We start from the raw sequence: 19,236 nt of genomic DNA, 5'->3' as shown, positions 1-19,236 counted from the left end.
GGCAAGAGTCTCAGATAGGAATGAACAAAAGCAGATGGAGGAGGAAGAAATCTGAATTTGAAAAGTGGTAAAACATAGCAGCAGAATGCTAACTAGAAGACAGGTTGTGGAAGACCTAGAACCTAAGTGTAAAACGAAGGTGTTGTGTCACACTTACACCACACCTGCTCTAACATTCAGGGACAATATGATTGATCTGTTTTGTCTATCAAATAGGGATAATCATTCCTACCGGTCTCAGCCATAGGTCTGCTGATACTCACATAGCCATGATTTTAAGAGACAAGATACCTTCACCCTGACAGCTGCATGAATTCATGGAGCTTACAGACAGACAAAATAAACATGACAGACTCACATAGCCATGATTTTAAGAGACAAGATACCTTCACCCTGACAGTTGCATGAATTCATGGAGCTTACAGACAGAACCTGTCCCGCAACCCAGCCATGAGCCCTGACTGGGAATCAAAGTGGCGACCTTTTGGTTCACATGCTGGCACTCAATCCACTGAGCCACACCGCTAGGGATGTTTATTATTTATTTAATATTCATATAACTCTTCCTGGCTACCACTGAAGTAATAATTTAAAAAAGTCAAAGTTACCCTCCTGATCCAAACCATAAAATCAACAAGTAATGTGAATAAAACTAGACAGACCTGGGATATACTTACTTTTACTGTGGAAAATGACTCTTTCTAGATTGCTAAACTACTCTTAGGATTTCATTAGATTACCATTATCTGCAATTTAAATATGCACAAACCAAAATAAACATAATCTTCAAAAAATCAGATTCTTAGATATGAAAAGAACTTTTAGAGCATCTTGTTACAGATGGGAAACAAAGGTCCAGACTTTTTTCTTTATATAGTACTGCTTTTAAGTTATGAATTAAATCTCCCATGCTACAAAAATAGTCATAATTTTTAAAGAACAGCAAAGAATTACAAATAATAAAGACAAAGTGACTTTTAAGACTTTACTTTCATATTTCATTTAATTTTAAGTCATTGCAATTTTCTTTCCCAAACCACTTAATACTTTCCATTATATTTAAAATAAATCCACCCTTCCACAAACCAAAGCAAGGTCTGACCCTATCAATACTGGTAATTTTACTTTATTCACAAAATACTTTAAATAGAAGATTTGGCTACCTTCAATTATTGTTATTTTGTTCTGTTCTTATTGGAGATACTGTTATCACTTTCTTTTAGAAAAACCAGATGTTAGATTTTACAGAGTAAATAAATAAGAAACAACATTTAGGGCACAGAGAATTCATGTTTACAGATAATTAAGTCCTATTTAGCAAAATGGTACAAAGGTCCTATTATCCCTTTCACAAACTGAATTTTAAAAACTGGGGGATGGGCTAGGTGTAGAGGATTCAAGCAAAAAAGGAAAACAACTGACGGACACAGACAACAGTATGGTGATTTGTGAAGGGGAGAGGGGTGGGTGGAGGTGAAGAGGGTATGGGGGGATAAATGATAATGAATAAAAATTAAAAATGAAAAAAAAAAAAACAAAAACAAAAACAAAAAAACAAAAACAAAAACAAACCCTGGATGACTCAAGTTGATTCAGATACTCAAAATGAGATGATCTGGCAGTTAAGCCTAATACTGCTTTCCTTTCTCTTATGAGGGCATTTTGATTCACTATAGAATGAGGCACACAAGTTACTATATTCAGTGTGTCTAGTGAACAACTTTAATGGAATCAAATAAGAAGAAAAAATAAAAACTACCTTTCTGAGGTATACTTACCTTTAAAACAGCAGGCATGGTTACCTGCATTGAAAATGTCTCTGTAAAGAGCCTGTAGAGGGCTTCCTTCGTAAAACAAGACCTGTTTCTGTACTGGCTCAATGCTTCTGAAATCTGAATCATATTGGCTTCTCCAGCAACCTGAAAAGCAAAGACATTACCAGTAGGTTTCACTGTTCATCTCCAAGTACAGGCTTTAGAGGCCTCAAGTGTTCAATTAAATTTTTCCAGGTACTACTATGCAAAGTTGCTCTCATTCAATCGTAATTCTAAGTAAGGGTTCTCCTCAACCTCATTTTGATAGACGGGTCCAGAGAGGTGAAATATGCTGCTATGTGTAACAAACCAATTAAATGGAGAAGCCAGTCTTAAACAAATACCATCTCCTATAGGGCCTACAACTATATTACAGTTAACACCTCAACTGAATAATGAGTAGCATATAAATTTTTAAATAACCAGTAACCATGAATGCATACGTCTTCTAAGTACGCAATAGGACAGACAATAAAAGACAAAAAGCCCACATAAAATAACTACAATGAAAAAGGAGTTGACCTTTTCCGGTAGTATTATTTTTACTTATTATTTATGTGTTTCTTTTACATATTTATTTATTTATTTTTAGAGAGAACGGATGGGAGGGAGACAGAGAGGGAGTGAAATATCTGTGTGTGAAACATCAATTGGTTCACCCCTAACCAGGAACCTGTCCCGCAACCCAGCCATGAGCCCTGACTGGGAATCAAAGTGGCGACCTTTTGGTTCACATGCTGGCACTCAATCCACTGAGCCACACCGCTAGGGATGTTTATTATTTATTTAATATTCATATAACTCTTCCTGGCTACCACTGAAGTAATAATTTAAAAAAGTCAAAGTTACCCTCCTGATCCAAACCATAAAATCAACAAGTAATGTGAATAAAACTAGACATGACAGGGAAAGGAAAGAGGAAGGGAAAGGAAAAGGAAAGAGGGAGAGAAGGATGAAGGGAATTTCAGGACCTGGAAAAATGAAAACAAAAATAATTCTTTCTTCACTTCACCAAGACCAGTAACATCATCATCCACTGAAGAAATCTCAAATCACTAAATTGATAGGAGAGTGCTTTTGAATTAGGAATCCAGTGAATGCCAATAAATAAAAAGATTCAAACCAAATCCATGTAAAGCTCCTATAAGAGAATGTTTTAAAAAGCCAATCTATACACTTCAGCTGAAAAAGTTCTTCCTATAAACCAAAAAATCAGAAGGAAATTGTTAATACAGCAGTTTAAACTGAATTAAATATTCTCAATTTGCATTTTGGGATATGAAAAAAATGTAAACAAAAAGATGATGGACTCATTAAATCAAGAAAGAAAAATCATATTAAATATAAAAATTAAGTTACAAGGAAGGATTTAAATAAAAATTTACTAACAAGAAGAAATGCAAGGAAACAAAAACAATTTTAAAAGTAAGTAAAAAGGATGTAAGATTGAGTGTTGATATGAAAGAAGACAAAGATCCAACATATATGTACTTGGAAGTTCCTGGGCAAGAAATGAACAAATACTTAAAACTATTATCAAGGAAAACTTTTCAGAAATATGAAGACCTAAATCAATACACTGGAAGAACCCACCAAGTACCTGGGGCATAATGTGCAACCTACTCTCAAATTGTTCTAAAAAAAAAAAAAACTGTGCATATGGACAGCTGATATGATAAAACAAATGTGGCAAAATATTTCAAATTTGTAATCTGCAAGTTAAAAATTATTTTAAGACTTCCGGCCAAGATGGAGGAGTAGGTAGACACGTTGTGCCTCCTCGCACAATCAAAAGGAGGACAATTTAGAAACAAAAAACAACCAGTACTGGCAGAAAATTGAACTGTATGGAGGTCCAACAACCAAGGAGTTAAAGCAGACACATTCATCCAGACCGGTAGGAGGGGCAGAGTCCGGTGGCCTGGCAGAGAGGGGGCGAGGCAAAGTGGTGGCTGGGGCACCCCAGGAGCACAAGGTGGCAGCAGTGGACCCAGAGAGGATTGTGGAGGAGCGCACGCAGCACAAGAGGTGGCTGGAGGACTGGGCAGTCCCACATTCACGTGCAGATAAATCAGACGAAACAAAGGGGGAACAGGCCAGACCGCACAATCCAGGGTCCCAGCTTGGGAAATAAAGACTCAAAACACCAACTGAAAACACCTGTGGGGGTTGAGGCGCCCAGAGAAACTCCCTCACAGGAGAGTTTGTTGGAGAGGCCTAACAGAGTCCTTGAACATACACAACCCCCCCGCCCCGTGGGAATCAGCACCAGAAGGGCCCAATTTGCTCAGAGGAAGCAGGAGAAGTGACTGAAATATGGCAGAGAACAGAACAAGCACCATTGTTCCCTCTTGGACCCCTGCCCCACATACAGTGTCACAGCCCAGAGACTTGGTTGCCCCACCCTGGTGAACACCTAAGTCTCCGCCCTTCACTACGTAACAGGTATGTCAAGACAAAAAAAAAAAATGGCCCAAATGAAAGAACAGATCAAAGCTCCAGAAAAAATACAACTAAGTGACAAAGAAATAGCCAACCTATCAGATGCACAGTTCAAAACACTGCTAATCAGAACACTCACAGAATTGATTGAATTTGGTCACAAATTAGATGAAAAAATGAAGGCTACGCTAAGTGAAATAAAGGAAAATGTAGAGGGAACCAACAGTGATGGGAAGAAAACTGGGACTCAAATCAATGGAGTGGACCAGAAGGAAGAAAGAAACATCCAATCAGAAAAGAATGAAGAAACAAGAATTCAAAAAAAATGAGAGGGCTCAGGAACTTCCAGGACATCTTTAAATGTTCCAACATCTGAATTATAGGGGTACCAGAAGGAGAAGAAGAACAGCAACAAGTGGAAAAGTTACTGGAACAAATAGTAAAGGAGAACTTCCTCAATGTGGCAAAGGAAATACACTTCCAGGAAGTCCAGGAAGCTCAGAGAGTCCCAAAGAAGTTGGACCCAAGGAGGAACACACCAAGGCACTCAATAATTACATTAGCCAAGATTAAATATAAGGAAAGAATCTTAAAAGCAGCAAGAGAAAGGAGAGAGCTACCTACAAAGGAGTTCCCATCAGACTGTCAGCTGATTTCTCCAAAGAAACCTTGCAGGCAAGAAGGGGCTGGAAAGAAGTATTCCAAGTCATGAAAGGCAAGGACCTACACCCCAGATTACCCTATCCAACAAAGCTTTCATTTAGAATGGAAGGGCAGATAAAGTGCTTCTCAGATAAGGTCAAGTTAAAGGAGTTCACCATCACTAAGCCCTTATTATATGAAATGTTAAAGGGACTTACCTAAGAAAGATACAAAAAACATGTACAGTAAAATGACAGCAAACTCACAATCATTAACAACCACACCTAAAATAAAACAAAAATGTACTAAGCAAACAACGAGAACAGGAACAGAACCACAGAAATGGAGATCACATGGAGGGTTAGCAACAGTGGAGTGGGAGGAGGAGAGAGGGGGAAAAGGAAAAGGTAAAGAGAATAAGCATAGATGGTAGGTAGAAAATAGGATGAGGGTAAGAATAGTATCGGAAATGTAGGAGCTAAACAATTTATAAGTATGACACATGGACATGAACTGAAGGGGGGAATGTGGGTGGGAAGGGAGTGTACAGGGTGGAGGGGAGTGAAGGGGGAAAAATGGGACAACTAATAGCACAATCAATAAAATATATTTAAAAAATAAAGAAAAATAAAAATTATTTCAAAACAATTTTAAAAGTATTATACACTCATATGTGGAAGTTAATGAATAAAATGAACTAACAAGCAAAAGAGACTCACAGAAAGAGAGCAGGCTGACAGTTGTCTAGTGAAGCTGAGGGATAGGAGGGCGGAAAGACTGAGCAAAAAGAGGAGGGAGGGAGGGAAGAAGGGAGGCAGAGCAAGAGGGATGGGGGGGAAGACAGAGAGGACACTCATGGACAGGGAGAGCAGTGTAGTGATTGCAGGGGGAGGGAGGGAAAAAATGGTGATGGGAAAAAGCAAATGGACAGGGATGGATGAATAGATAGATGGACAGATAGATAGATAAAAAGTATTATACAGATACATCAATTGCCCAAGGACCCACACATTATTAAGAATCTGAACAAAGGATATATTCTAGGTGGACAACTGGGGAGTGGGGGTTAAGGGGTAGAAGGTTTGAGCAAAAAGGAAAAACAATTCATAGACATGGACAACAGTTTGGTGGTGACTACAGGGGTAGGGAGAATAAGGGGGTGAAATGGTAATGAAAAAGTCTAATTAAAAATACAATTAAAAAAAGGAAAAAAAGGTTCTGTGATCACCATGATGTAAGAAGTGAAACAAAGGATAAGCCAGAGCAAGACCAAACAGAAGAGCCCTGGGCTGGTGTGGCTCAGCAGGTTGAGTGTTGTCCCACAAACCCAAGGGTTGCTGGTTCAATTCCTGGTCATGGGCCAGTCCCTGATTGGGGCAGGGGGTGTGATCAATGCGTCCCTCCCTTTCTTTCTCCCTCCCTTCCCCTTGCTCTAAAATAAATAAAATCTTTCTTTTTTTTTTAAAGACCAAACAGGAGACTAGATAGCCACTGTATCCTTCTCTCTCCTTGGCTTCCTAGAAATGCCACTACAGTACAATCCTCCTAAGGGATATGTGCTGCATCCCACCAGTGGATCAATGAGAATTTCCTAGCAAATGACAATGTTTCATGGCTTTTTAAACGCTAATTTAGGTGGCTGTCCTTTCTGCTCATTTAATTTTTTAAAAAATTTAACTATTAAAATATAGTTAACATACAATATTATATTAGTTTCAGGCATACAAGTTATTGAACATTTATATACCTAATGAAGTGATCAAAACAAACCATGTAACAAAGTACAAAGTTATTACCATATTATTGATTGTATTCTCTATGCTGTGTATTATATCCCTTGATTTATTTCGTAACTGAAAATTTGTATCTTCTTCACTTATTTTATTTATTAATTTATTTATTTTAGAGAGAGGGTAACGGAAAGAAAAAGAGAGGGAAAGAAGCATCAGTGTGTGGTTGCCTCTTGCACGCCTCCCAGAGGAGAGCTGGCCTGCAACCCAGGCATGTGCGCTAACTGGGAACGAACCAGTGACCCTTTGCTTTGCAGGCCTGCATTCAATCTACTGAGCTACACCAGCCAGGGCTTATTCACTCATTTTAAAGGAATTAAGTACATATATGTTTCCCATTCTAATTTTGGGTGCAAGAATTAACATATTTGTTCTGTTTCAAAGTTTTCACTAACACTTAATTTTATCCATTTTAATGTAAGCAAACTTTTGATCAGCCCAACAAAAATATTTAGTATATTTTGCATCTAATTTGAAAGATATGCATTTCTTTTAAGCAAAAGGTTTTCTGAAACACACCTTTTAAACTTACAGTAACTTACACTCCACATAAGGCTGAATTAAGTAAGACCTTTATGAATGAAGATCTTTACAGTTCCTTAGTAATGGGAAGATTATGATCTCTCCATCCCCCAATATCCAACACTGTACATACTGCATAATTGAAAAATTTCAAAATAAACTATGCTGACGTGTATTCCAGATAAGTTTACTGAAACAAAACTTCCCCTTTTCTGTTGTTGTACCTGCTTTAGTAGTTAGTATCTTAACTACATTACAGCACTTGTCCTATATTATTGTATATACCAAGTGTTTATGTGTTAAAATCTATTTTTTTATCACTGTGGTCTTTTTGGATCACTGTGCTATTAATCTTAAACCGGCCTAGATGTACATTTCTGATAAACAATTCTCTACTGTACATACTTAACTGAAAGTTCAAATTATATCTCTATTTCAAGTCTAATGATATCTAACTGATGGCTTCCACCTTCATTAGAGAAGCCAGAAAATTAAAAGGACTTTAAAATACAACAATTGCTGTTTTCAAATTAAAGGAATAAAACGTAAAAACAACTAATAAGTACAAATCACTTTGTTCTCTCATCCTAAGGAGCATTACATAAGGTATAATCACAAAAGGTTCATTTTAATTAGGCAGTGCTTCTGCACTTTGGCTGCACATTAGAATTACTGGAACCTTTTAAAATCTTGACTCCCAAATGGGCTCATGAACATGGACAACAGTGTGGTGATTGCGGGAAGTGTGTATGGGGGGTGGTATAAGAGGACTAAATGGTAATGGAAAAAAATACAATAAAAAATAAATTAATTAAAAATAAAATAAAATAAAAATCTTGATGCTCAGGCCAAATCCTAAACATATTAAATCAGAATCTTTGGGGGGTGGTACATAAGTATCAGTATATTTTAAAGCTTCCAAAGTGATTAAAATGTACAACTGAGGAAAAGAACCACTGTTTTAAAAAAGAAATATTCTAGAACATATTTAAATTATGCTACTTTAAAAATAGCACCATGAGAGGCTATAAACTTATTCTAGCAACATTCAAAACTTTTCTTAAGAATCTTTTAAAATTGCTTTGTGTCATATATTCACCAAAAATGGTGCTAACCATGTTGATCACCTACCTTATTAATTATATTTAGCTGTTAATAGAGGTGAAGAACAAAAGTTTTAGAGTCACAAAGACTTGTGTACAAGTCCAAGGTTCTATGGTTGTGGATAAGTAGCTTAACCTCCCTGAGCTCCCATCCCCTCAAGTGTAAAATGGGAGGATTAAAATAGAAAACAACGTGCACAGTATGTATGGCAGACAGGAGGTGATACATAAATGAATGCACCGTATCATTGCGAAGCTAGACTAGAACACGTGGTGGCCAGGACTGCATCTTTTTTAAGATTATATTTCTACAACCTACCACATAGCAGCAACACCATAATTGTTATGTTCCCCAAGGACTTATTATCTGTCTCTGGAACCATCATACCTAGATTCAGACATACAACAGATACTTAATAAAGGTTCTAAACAAATGAAACAAACTTATTTCAGATAAGAACAAACCCTCAAGCCTTGTTTTGTAGCAAAGAAGTCAGAATGACCAGCATCTGTAGCAAACAGTCCCACAAACTGCATCGTAGGCCGCTGTCGTATAAACAGTTCTACAGCTCCATCGGTGATGCAACTGCCCCCCGAAATATCCAGCGATACAAGATTAGGTAGAATATCCTTCTGCTGTAGCAAATGAAAAGCTAGATCTGACTTGAGTTCCCTGTGATCAGAAATATCAAGGTGAAGCAGACATTTAAGTTCTCTAATGACTGCAAGAATTTGTGGTTTGGTCATGGTCAGGCATTTCATATAGTGCATTGTGAGAGATTTGAGTCGATCCTTACAGGTAAGTAGTGCAGAGATGTCAGTGACCAGAGTACTAGAGATATCCAAGCTTTCCAGTTTTGGTAACCGAGAAACATTAGCCAGGTCTTCATTATGAAAATAAACATTGAAAACACTTAAAACACGAAGACCAGTGAGCTGATGAAAGAACAGTGGTCTCGTATCTCGAGGGATGCTTGTCAAGTCCAACAGGAGACACCGGAGGTTTGCCGGATCCAGCTATTGCTGCAGAGTCCATGTATAATATCTGGGGTTGCAAGGTCACCACGCACTGCAGTAGCATCCAGTTCAATGAGTTTGTGATGGCAGAAAGCTTTTATGAAAGCAGTTGTAGAGATTTTAGCTTTTTGAATATTGACCAGCTTCAGTTTCATTTGGTGGCCTCGGAAAATGCTCGCTGTTCTATCAGTCAACTTGCCTACAAAAGAACCAGAACAAGTTTGTGATAATTAAATCTCATGCCTTTTCCAGGAGGCATCATGGCCAGTGAACTATGATGGATGCTAATAATAACAATGAGTACATTTGCTGCTTACTCTGTGCCAAGCATTGTTCTAAATGCTTTACTCAGATATTATTTACTGTTTGCAACAACTCTATAAAAAAAAACAAAAAAAACTATTCCTATTACCAGCATGTAGCTGAGCAAACTGAAGCTTAAAAAAGTTGAGTAAATTGTTCAAGGCCCAAATATGTGTCAGAATCAAGAATCAAAGCCATTTGGACTCCAGAGCTCAGTTTTATCTGTATCAATCTTGTTCAAAGAAAAAAGAACAAAATAAAGTAGGTTATTTTTAAGCAAATTAATGGATAGCCTTTGACAAAGCCATTTACCTCTCAGGGCCTCATTTTCCTCATCTATAAAATAGGTGGGTTATACTAAACTTCATTTAGAAAAGGTTTACTAAGCATCTTCTATATGTGAGATCCCATGTTAAACAATGGGCACACAAGTAGAAACCTGTAACCACAAGGAATTCAGTCTAGGGATGCATGTAAGGTAAATAAATTATTATAATAGTCAATTTTGTGAATATTTTTAAATTTATTTTTAGAGAGGGGGAAGAGAGGGAAAGAAACATTGATGGGCTGTCTCACTGGGCTGCCTCTTACTGCCCCCAATTAGAGACCTGGCCCACACACAGGCATGTGCCCTGATCAGGAATCAAACCACCAACCTTTCAGTCTGCAGGCCAGTGCTCAATCCACTGAGCCACACCAGCCAGGGCAATAGTGTATTATATGTAGTGGTGATTCATACCAGGTATTGAATTAGTACAGATGAGATTAACTTTCGGTAAAGATTTGAAGACTAAATATCACTTTGTCAAGAGGAAGGTGAAGGGTGGAAGAATATGTCAAAGACATGGAGGCATAAAACAGATTATTCAGAACAACCCTAAAGCAAAATGGCACTACTGGAACAGTGTCCAAGGGAAGGCAGAGCTGAAAATGAGTCGAGAGGAAGGGAAAAGGTAGATGAAGCCTATATACAAAGCTAGAAAATTCAGACTCTAGGAACAACTCTAAAATTTTAAGCAGAAGAATGGTCATAATTATATTTTTAGAAAGACCAATTATGTTACAATGTAAAGGAATTAGGACAGTGTTTAATGGGAGTGAGACTGAGCAAGAGATTACTAATAATTTTAATCAGAGATAAAAATGTAAACTAAGGCTGACAGAACAAGAGGGCTGAATAGGCTGGAGGAAAAGGACCAAGGAAAAAGTATATAAGCTGATTCCCAGGTTCACGGTTTGAATTGGGCTAAGCTACCAAGATAGGAGGAAGGAAGCTCTTATACTTCAGCTTTGAGAAGAAACTTAGTGCCTTCATTCATATATTTATTTAACAAATATCAAAGTGTTCACTGAATGCAAAGTGCTATGCTAGATGCCAAGAATGGTGAATGAGCCCTGGCTGCAAACCAAAGGGTCACCAATTCAATTCTCAGTCAGGGCACATGCCTGGGTTACAGGCCAGTCCCCCAGTGCAGGGCATGTGAGAAGCAACCACACATTGATGTTTCTCTCCCCTCTTTCTCCTTTCCTTTCCCTCTCTCTAAAAATAAATAAAATAAATAAAAAAAAAAGAATGAATGGTGAATGAGACAGACATGGCTCCTGACATCATGGAGTTTATTCACATTCTAGAGGGAGAATACAACAGACACAAAGAATACAGAGCAAGCTCTGGCTGGTGTGGCTCAGTGGGTGAGTGCCGGCCTGCTATCTGAATAGATCACCAGTTCGATTCCCAGTGAGGGCATATGCCTGGGTTGCCCACCAGGTGTCCAGCTGGGGCCTGCGAGAGGCAACTGATTAATGTGTCTGTCACACACAGATGTTTCTCTCCCTCTCTTTCTCCTTCCCTCCCCCCTCTATAAAAATAAATATTTAAAAAATTTTTTTAAATAATAAAAAGCCCTGGCTGGTGCAGCTCAGTGATTGAGTGCTGGCCTGTAAACCAAAGAGTTGCAGGTTCAATTCCCAGTCAGGGAACACGCCTGGGTGGTCAGCCAGGTCCCCAGTAGGGGGTGTGAGAGAGGCAACCACACACTGGTATTTCTCTCCCTCTCTGTCTCCTTCTCTTCCCCTTTCTCTAAAAATGAATAAATAAAATCTTAAAAAATGAATCTTCTGTCACTCCGTACGGTTTGATGAGGTAACAGTTAAGCTGAAACCTAAAAAATATGAAAGACAAAAGTAGCTGTCAGTCCAAATAAAGAGAGGGGCTCAAGTTCTGATACAGGGAAACAGCTTGGCTTTCTTTGTGAAATGTTTGGTACTGAAGTTACTGCTAGTGCAATAAGAAACAGAAGTAGACGATACAGATCAGGGAAGATATAAAACGGTCTTTGTTCACAGATGACAAAATCATATATGAAGAACATCTGAAAAGAATCTCAAAATAACTCTTGGAACTAATAAGTGATTATACCAAGGTTGCAGGATAAAAGGTTACTATACAAAAGTCAATCGTATTCCCATATACCAACAATGAAAAATGGAATTTTAAATTAAAACATAATAATATTTACATTAGCACTAAAAAACAACGAAATACTTAGGTATCAATCTAATGAAATATGTGTAAGAGCTACAAGGAAAATATAACACTGATTAATGAAACAACTTATAACTAAATAAGTAGAGACATATTCTATGCTCATGAACAGAAGACTCAATATTGTCAGTATATCAGTTTTCCCCAACTTGATCTACAGATTCAATGCAATCCCAATAAAAATCTCAGCAAGTTATTTTGAAGATATCAAGAAACTGATTCTAGGTGACAGAATAAACAGTAAAACAAAACAAAACAAAAAAAAGGGAAGAAACCGATTCTAAAGTTCATATGGAAAGGCAAAACACCCAGAAATAGCCACATGGTATTAAAAGAAAAGAACAAAGTTTGAGGGCTGACAACACCCTACTTCAAGATTTATTATAAATCTACAGTGATCAAGACAATGTGGTGCTAATAAAAATAAGAGACAAAACACATCAATGGAACAGAACAGAAAGCCTAGAAATAGCTACATAAACATAGTCAACTGATCTTTGAAAAAGGAGCAAAGGCAATTCTGTGTAGCAAAAATAGTTTCTTCAACAAATGGTGCTGGAATAACTGAACATCACATTAATAAAAAATGGATCTAGACACAGACCTTATACCTTCACAAAAATTAACTCAAATATAAAACTATAAAACTCCTAGAAGATAACATAGGAGGAAAACCTAGATGACCCTGAATGCAGTGATGACTTTATAGATACAACACCAAACACATAATCCATGAAAGAAATAACCGATAAGCTGGTCTTTACATTAAAATTAAAAACTTCTGCTATATGAAAGACAGCATCAACAGATTTAGAAGACAAGCCAGCCTGGGAGAAAATAATTGCAAAAGATCTATCTAATAAAGGACTTACCCAAAATATACAAAGAACTCTTATAATTCAACACCAAAATATCCCAACTATAAAATGGACCAAAGACCCTAACAAACACATCACCAAAGAAGATACACAGTTGGCAAATAGACATATGGAAAATGCTCCACACCATGTCATCAGGGAAATGCAAATTACAACAATAAGATATCACTCCATGCCTATTAGAATAAACAAATCCAGTACACTGACAGCACCAAAAGCTGGGGAAGGTATGGAGCAAAAGTAACTCTCAGATATTGCTAATGGGAATGCAAAATGGTACATTCATTTTGGTAGATAGTTTGGCAGTTTCTTGTAAAACTAAACATATTCTTACCATATGATCTAGCAATCACATTCCTTGTTTTTTACCCAAAGGAGTTGAAAACGTATGTCTACACAAAAACCTACACACAGATATTTATAGTAACTTTATTCATAATTGCCAAAACTTGGAAATAACGAAGACATCTTTCAGTAGTTGAATAAATTGTGGTATATCCAAACAAGGAACTTTTTTATTCAGCACTACAAGGAGTTATCAATCTACAAAATACCTGGAGAACCTTAAATGTGCATTACTGAGTCAAAGAAGCCAATCTGAAAAGGCTACATACTGTACAATTCCAACTACACAAAACTATGGGGACTGTATAAAGATCAGTGGTTGCAGGAATGTGAGAGAGAGATGAATAGGCTGAGCACAGAGGAGTTTTAGTGCAGTGGAATACTCTGAGTTAGAACGATAGATACATGTCATTATAATTTTGTTCAAACCCATAGAATGCACAACACCAAGCATGAGCCCTAAGGTTAATTATGGACGTTGGGTGACTATGATATGTCAATGTAAGGTCATCCTTGGTAAAAAATGTAACATTCCTATGAGTGATGTTGATACTGGGGGAGGGTATGTATATGTGAGGTAAGATTAATGAAATGTCTGTGTATCTCACTCTCAATTTTGTTATAATCCTGAAACTGCTCTAAAAAAGATCTTGAAACACACACGCATATACAGGGTCCAGCAGAAGTAAGGCCTGCTTGAGTGCTTAGAAGGGTAATAAATATTATGGGTGAAATAATTGATAATTTTCACTTGAACATTTCACCTAAAATGTCATATGGTGTCCTTAAGTGTGATATTGTTATGTTACAGAATTACATGCTTATGATTTTGTAATAAACAATCTTGTAATACAAAAAGGGTGTTACTTGTGCCAGCCTGTGTGTGTTGGGGGGGCAAAATAATACAAGAGATAGAGGGGAAGCCTGTAGATTAAAAGAGGCTTAAAAGTCTATCAACCAATCACAATACATGGATACTAATTCAAACAAAGGTTTGTTAAGTTTTAAGATAATCAGTCAAAATGAACACTGACTGGATAGTTGATAATGCAGGGATGGGCAAAAGTAGGCTTACAGTTGGAATACACAAAAACATAGCTTACTCTTTTATTATTATTATTTATTGCCCTGGTCAGGTAGCTCACCTGGTAGGAGCATCATCCCTATAGCAAAAGGTTGTGGGTTCAATCCCTGGTTGGGGCATGTGTGGGAGGCAGACAATTGATGTTTCTTGCTCACATCAATGTTTCTTTCTCCCCACCCCCCTTTCTCTCTCTCTTCTCTTCCCCTTTCTCATTAATATCAATAAACATCTTCTGGAGAGCATAAAAAAATTTTCAATGCAGCCCTTTGAACACCCCACTAAATAGTAGGTTAAAAAAAATTAGTTAAAGGCTCATGGTCACAATCAAAAGAATGGGAGGCAAAACTACAGGCAACTGCATTTCAGCAGCTAGAGAGCAGATAGCTAAATGGTGGCTTGACTTAATTCTCCACTCTCTTCACTGAACAAAGCAATAGCAGGACAAGCCTAGAAGCAAGACAATTTCCACCAAGGGATCCCAGAGGGACTGAGACTCAGCCTCCACACAAACAAAATAGGAATGATTTCTCTATCTCCCACCAGGTTATTGTGAGAAACAAAATAGGAACTGCAGGTGAAAGTACTTTTCAAATTATAAAGAGTGCTCTAAGAGTACGCAATAAAGGAGCCTAATCATTACCTTGCCAAGTCATCACCCCAAGGAATCGATCGGCTAATTCCTGAGGGAAACTCCAATGCTCCGGAAGGCATAGTGTTCCATCAGGTCTTTCAGAACACAATTTCTCCAGGTTAGTAATCAGCACATTCAGGCAGATGTTGACCAAAGAGTAGGGAGACGCCTCCTCCTAGCAAACAAATCCCCAAACAAACTTTGTTAGAATACATGTACAAAAATTCAACATAGAAGTGGTCATGCCATACATAAAAACTACTTGATGAGTACATCTGAAAACACATTCTCACACTGGCTGGTACGGCTCAGTGAACTGAGTGCCAGCCAGCAAACCGAAGGGTCTCCAGTTCGACCCAGGTAGAGCACATGTCTGGGTTTTGGGCCAGGTCCCCAGTTTGGGGCGCCTCAGATGTAACCGATTAATGTTTCTCTCCCTCCCTTCCTCTCTCTATAAAAATAAATAAAAATAAAAACACATACTCGGTCTAATAATATTTTGTAAGTAATGAAAGCATTCTATTCCAACTGTTAACTAAACAGAAGATTTCACCTGTTTTACCTTGAAAAATAAATTCTTGCCCTGGCTGGTATGGCTCAGTGGATTGAATGCCAGCCTGCAAACCAAATGATCACAGTTCAATTCACAGTCAGAGTACATGCCTGAGTTGCTGGCCAGGTCCCTAATAGGGGGCATGTGACAGGCAACCACACACTGATGTTTCTCTCCCTCCCTTCCCTTCTCTAGTAATAAGTAAGATCTTTAAAAAAGGGAAGGAAAAGAAAGAGAAAGGGAAGGGGAAGGGGAAGGAAAGAAAAATAAGTTCTCTAATTTCTTTACTTATCACCTGTTGTGTGCCGTGCACTGAAAATTCAGGGATGAGTAAAATTTAGTTCTAATCCCTTTAAAGCTAACAGTTTAGTGGGAAATACAACCAAGAAATTTGACAATCTCAATACAACATAAAGGACTCGTCGAGCTGAGGTCACATGATCATCCATTCAACAAATACTAATTTAGGGAGCATTGAGATCTCACTTCCTGGCATGTTGTCAGTTTGGGTTAAATAAATTCTTCCAAAAAAAAAAAATAATATTAGCCCTGGCTGGTATGGCTCATTGGACTGAGTGCCGGCCTGTGAACACAAGGGTCACCAGTTCAATTCCCAGCCAGGGCACAAGCCTGAGTTGTAGGTCAGGTCCCCAGTAATGGGTGCACAAGAGGCACCCACACATTGATGTTTCTCTCCCTCTTTCTCCTCCCCTTCCCCTCTCTCTAAAAATAAATAAATAAAATCTTAAAAAAAGAGAATATTAACTCAGTGATCACTATGTGCCAGAGGACAGGAAGGCCTGCCTATTCTTACCCTCAAAAGCGTTCACAGTGTAAAAGTCTGCTATACCCAGGGCGCTGTAAAAGAGTAAGAACTGACAGAAAAGTGAGACTATATAGGTATATAACCCTTTTTCCTCAAAGACAGGGATGGATGTGTTCACTCAACAAATATGTGAAAGCATGTATTAGACATGAAGAGACCATTATAAGCCAAGTAGAGACTGCCATCTTTGTCAAAGACTTGAATATGCAATAATTAATTGATCTCCACACCACTTCCAAATGATTAAATTCCCTTCATGGTCCAAAGTATAAATTACTCCTTTGCAAATAACCTCAACTCCTTCTTCCCTCCTCCATTATACTCTCTAGACAAAACACCGTCCTGGGAGAATTTCACTACCTGCCTTTTTTTTGGTGGCAACACCCAGCAGCTAATCATCTATGAAGAAAGGAAAGATTCACACAACACAGTGTGTCAAGGCAAATTCATAATCATCAACATAAACAAACTCTAAGTAGCTGAAAATCCTACAAGGTCTCTTTAGAAAGAACACTCTTCCACCATTGGGCAAGAATTCTTTTCAGCCCTAGCTGGTGTGGCTCAATGGACTGAGTGCTGGGCTGCGAACCAAAGGGTCGCCAGTTTGATTCCCAGTCAAGGTACATGTCTGGTTTGTGGGCCAGGTCTCCACTACGGGGTACTCAAGTGACAACTACACATTGATATTTCTCTTCCTCTCTTTCTCCCTTCCTTCCCTTCTCTAAAAATAAATAAAATCTTAAAAAAAATTTTTTTCATGCCTTCTACTTGTTCTTCAAACCCATTTTTTGTGCCAAAATCACTGATTCACATCACTGGGAAAAATGAAGTCATCTCACTGTCAAACTTAGCTGGAAGCTGCATGCATATTTTCCTTTATTCTTCTCTTACACGGAAACTTCCTTGCAAAGACCAACACTGCCACATGTGCTGACTGAATGTCATCCTCTTTCCTTGGCCCCTCCTGTTGTTTCTTCATTCATACATATATCCTCAAACTCTCCTTCTCAAATGGATCATTTTAACATATAGTTTTGCTCTACTATTTGTCTAAAAAACAAGAAACCCTCGGTTGACCCCCACATCCTCTTCAGTTACTCCGCTTCATAACCAAATTTCTCCAATAAGTTTACTCTACATGCCATAATCACACTCCTCCTATTCATTTCCTTTTGTTTTAATTGAAATATAATTTACATATAGCAAAAAATGTACTTTTTGATGTATAGCACAGTCGTGTACCATCATCAGAACAAAGACAGAATACCATTCCATGACCTCAAAAATCTCCTAGTGTCCCTTTGTAGACCACCTCTCCCACCAACTCCATATAACCACTTATCTGTGTTCCGAGTTCTGCCTTTTCCAAAATGTCATATAAGTAGAATCACACAGTAGGTAAGATGTTCAAAGCTGACTTCTTTCACTTCACATAATACATTTGAAATTCATCAGTGTTGTTGCAATTTTTTTCTAATTCATTCCTTTTTATTACTGAGTACACCCTACATGTACCACAATTTTTAAATTTACCTACCAAAGAGCATTTTGGATTGTTTGACATTTTGAACAATTTTTAATAAAGCTGCTTTATAAATATTCATGTAAAGATATGTGTGAACAGTTTTCATTTTTCTTTGATAGCTACCTAGGGATGGGATTCCTAGTCGTTGGAATTCCTACATGTAAGTACTTCCTACATGTAAGTGTGTATTTAAGGAAGCGCTAACCTGTTCTTTCAAAGAAGTTTTTACCATTTTGTATTCCCCAAAGAACATAGCAGAGTTTCAGTTGTTCCAAATCCTCACCAGGTAAGACTTCATGTCAGAAAAAGAGCCAGGGACCCTGACTGAGCACCAGTCTGTGAACCAAAAGGTTGCTGGTTCGATTCCTGTTCAGAGCATATGCCTGGGTTACAGGTCAGTTCCCGAGTTGGGAGACAATATATCTCTCCCTTTCTCTTTTCCCCCTCTCTCTAAAAATAAAGAAATAAAATCTTTATTTAAAAAAATTATTTTAAAAAGAGCCAAGAAAGAAACAAACAAACAAAAAAAGAATTCCCTCAGTCAACAGACTTCTACTTGGGTCTCAAAAGCCAGAACTGCTTCATATGCCCATGAGAAAATGGAGATTATGTTTCCTATGGGTAATACCTATAGCTCTATCTTCCTGGCCACTACTTCTCTACTCAGTGGTGTTCAGTTCTTCACAGTCTAATTGTATATTGCCCTTTTTTAATTTTATATTTTATTTCTTTAATTTAAATACATTTATTTGATAGTGTTTCAATAACTCCATCTTCTGAAGTCTCAGAGCATTTAATTCCGTTAGCTGTTGATCATTACTCATGGAGGTTTGTGTTTTGTAATTTAAGGTTGTAAGCTGGTCTTCAATGGGATTTTATCTGTAGAACTCCTATGAAAGCAGGTCACATCAGAGATAGTCTGCTAAATGCTAGCTACCCCAGGGGCATTACCAGGAATCACTCTGAAAATTTCTCAGCTACAAATTTCCTGAATCAACCAAGAAATAAATGTCAACTAAAACTCTTTGTGTGAGAACAAGCCTACGATAACAAATTTTTAGGAGACATTTTTCTCATTCAAAATCCAAGCCAAAACTGGCAAGATTCCTTGTTTCCCTTTCCCATAAACAGACTTTTTTATTTATTTATTTTTTAAGATTTTATTCATTTATTTTTTAGACAGAGGGGGAGAGAGGGGAAAAGGGAGAGAAAGAAA

General features: G+C 37.7%; 1 protein-coding gene across 1 annotated transcript in view; it reads right to left on the bottom strand.

The window, feature by feature from the left end:
- Positions 1 to 19,236, bottom strand: part of ZYG11A (zyg-11 family member A, cell cycle regulator) — a 54,768-nt gene that overhangs the window by 21,717 nt on the left and 13,815 nt on the right. The window contains 4 exon segments of the mRNA XM_028512636.2: positions 1,779 to 1,919; positions 8,779 to 9,320; positions 9,323 to 9,529; positions 15,126 to 15,291. Coding sequence (XP_028368437.1) covers positions 1,779 to 1,919; positions 8,779 to 9,320; positions 9,323 to 9,529; positions 15,126 to 15,291 — 1,056 coding nt within the window.

The sequence above is a fragment of the Phyllostomus discolor genome, chromosome 5 (genome assembly GCF_004126475.2).
Source record: "Phyllostomus discolor isolate MPI-MPIP mPhyDis1 chromosome 5, mPhyDis1.pri.v3, whole genome shotgun sequence".
NCBI lineage: Eukaryota > Metazoa > Chordata > Mammalia > Chiroptera > Phyllostomidae > Phyllostomus > Phyllostomus discolor.
The sequence above is the reverse complement of the archived record's forward strand: the minus strand, read 5'-3'. Positions and strand labels throughout refer to the sequence as shown.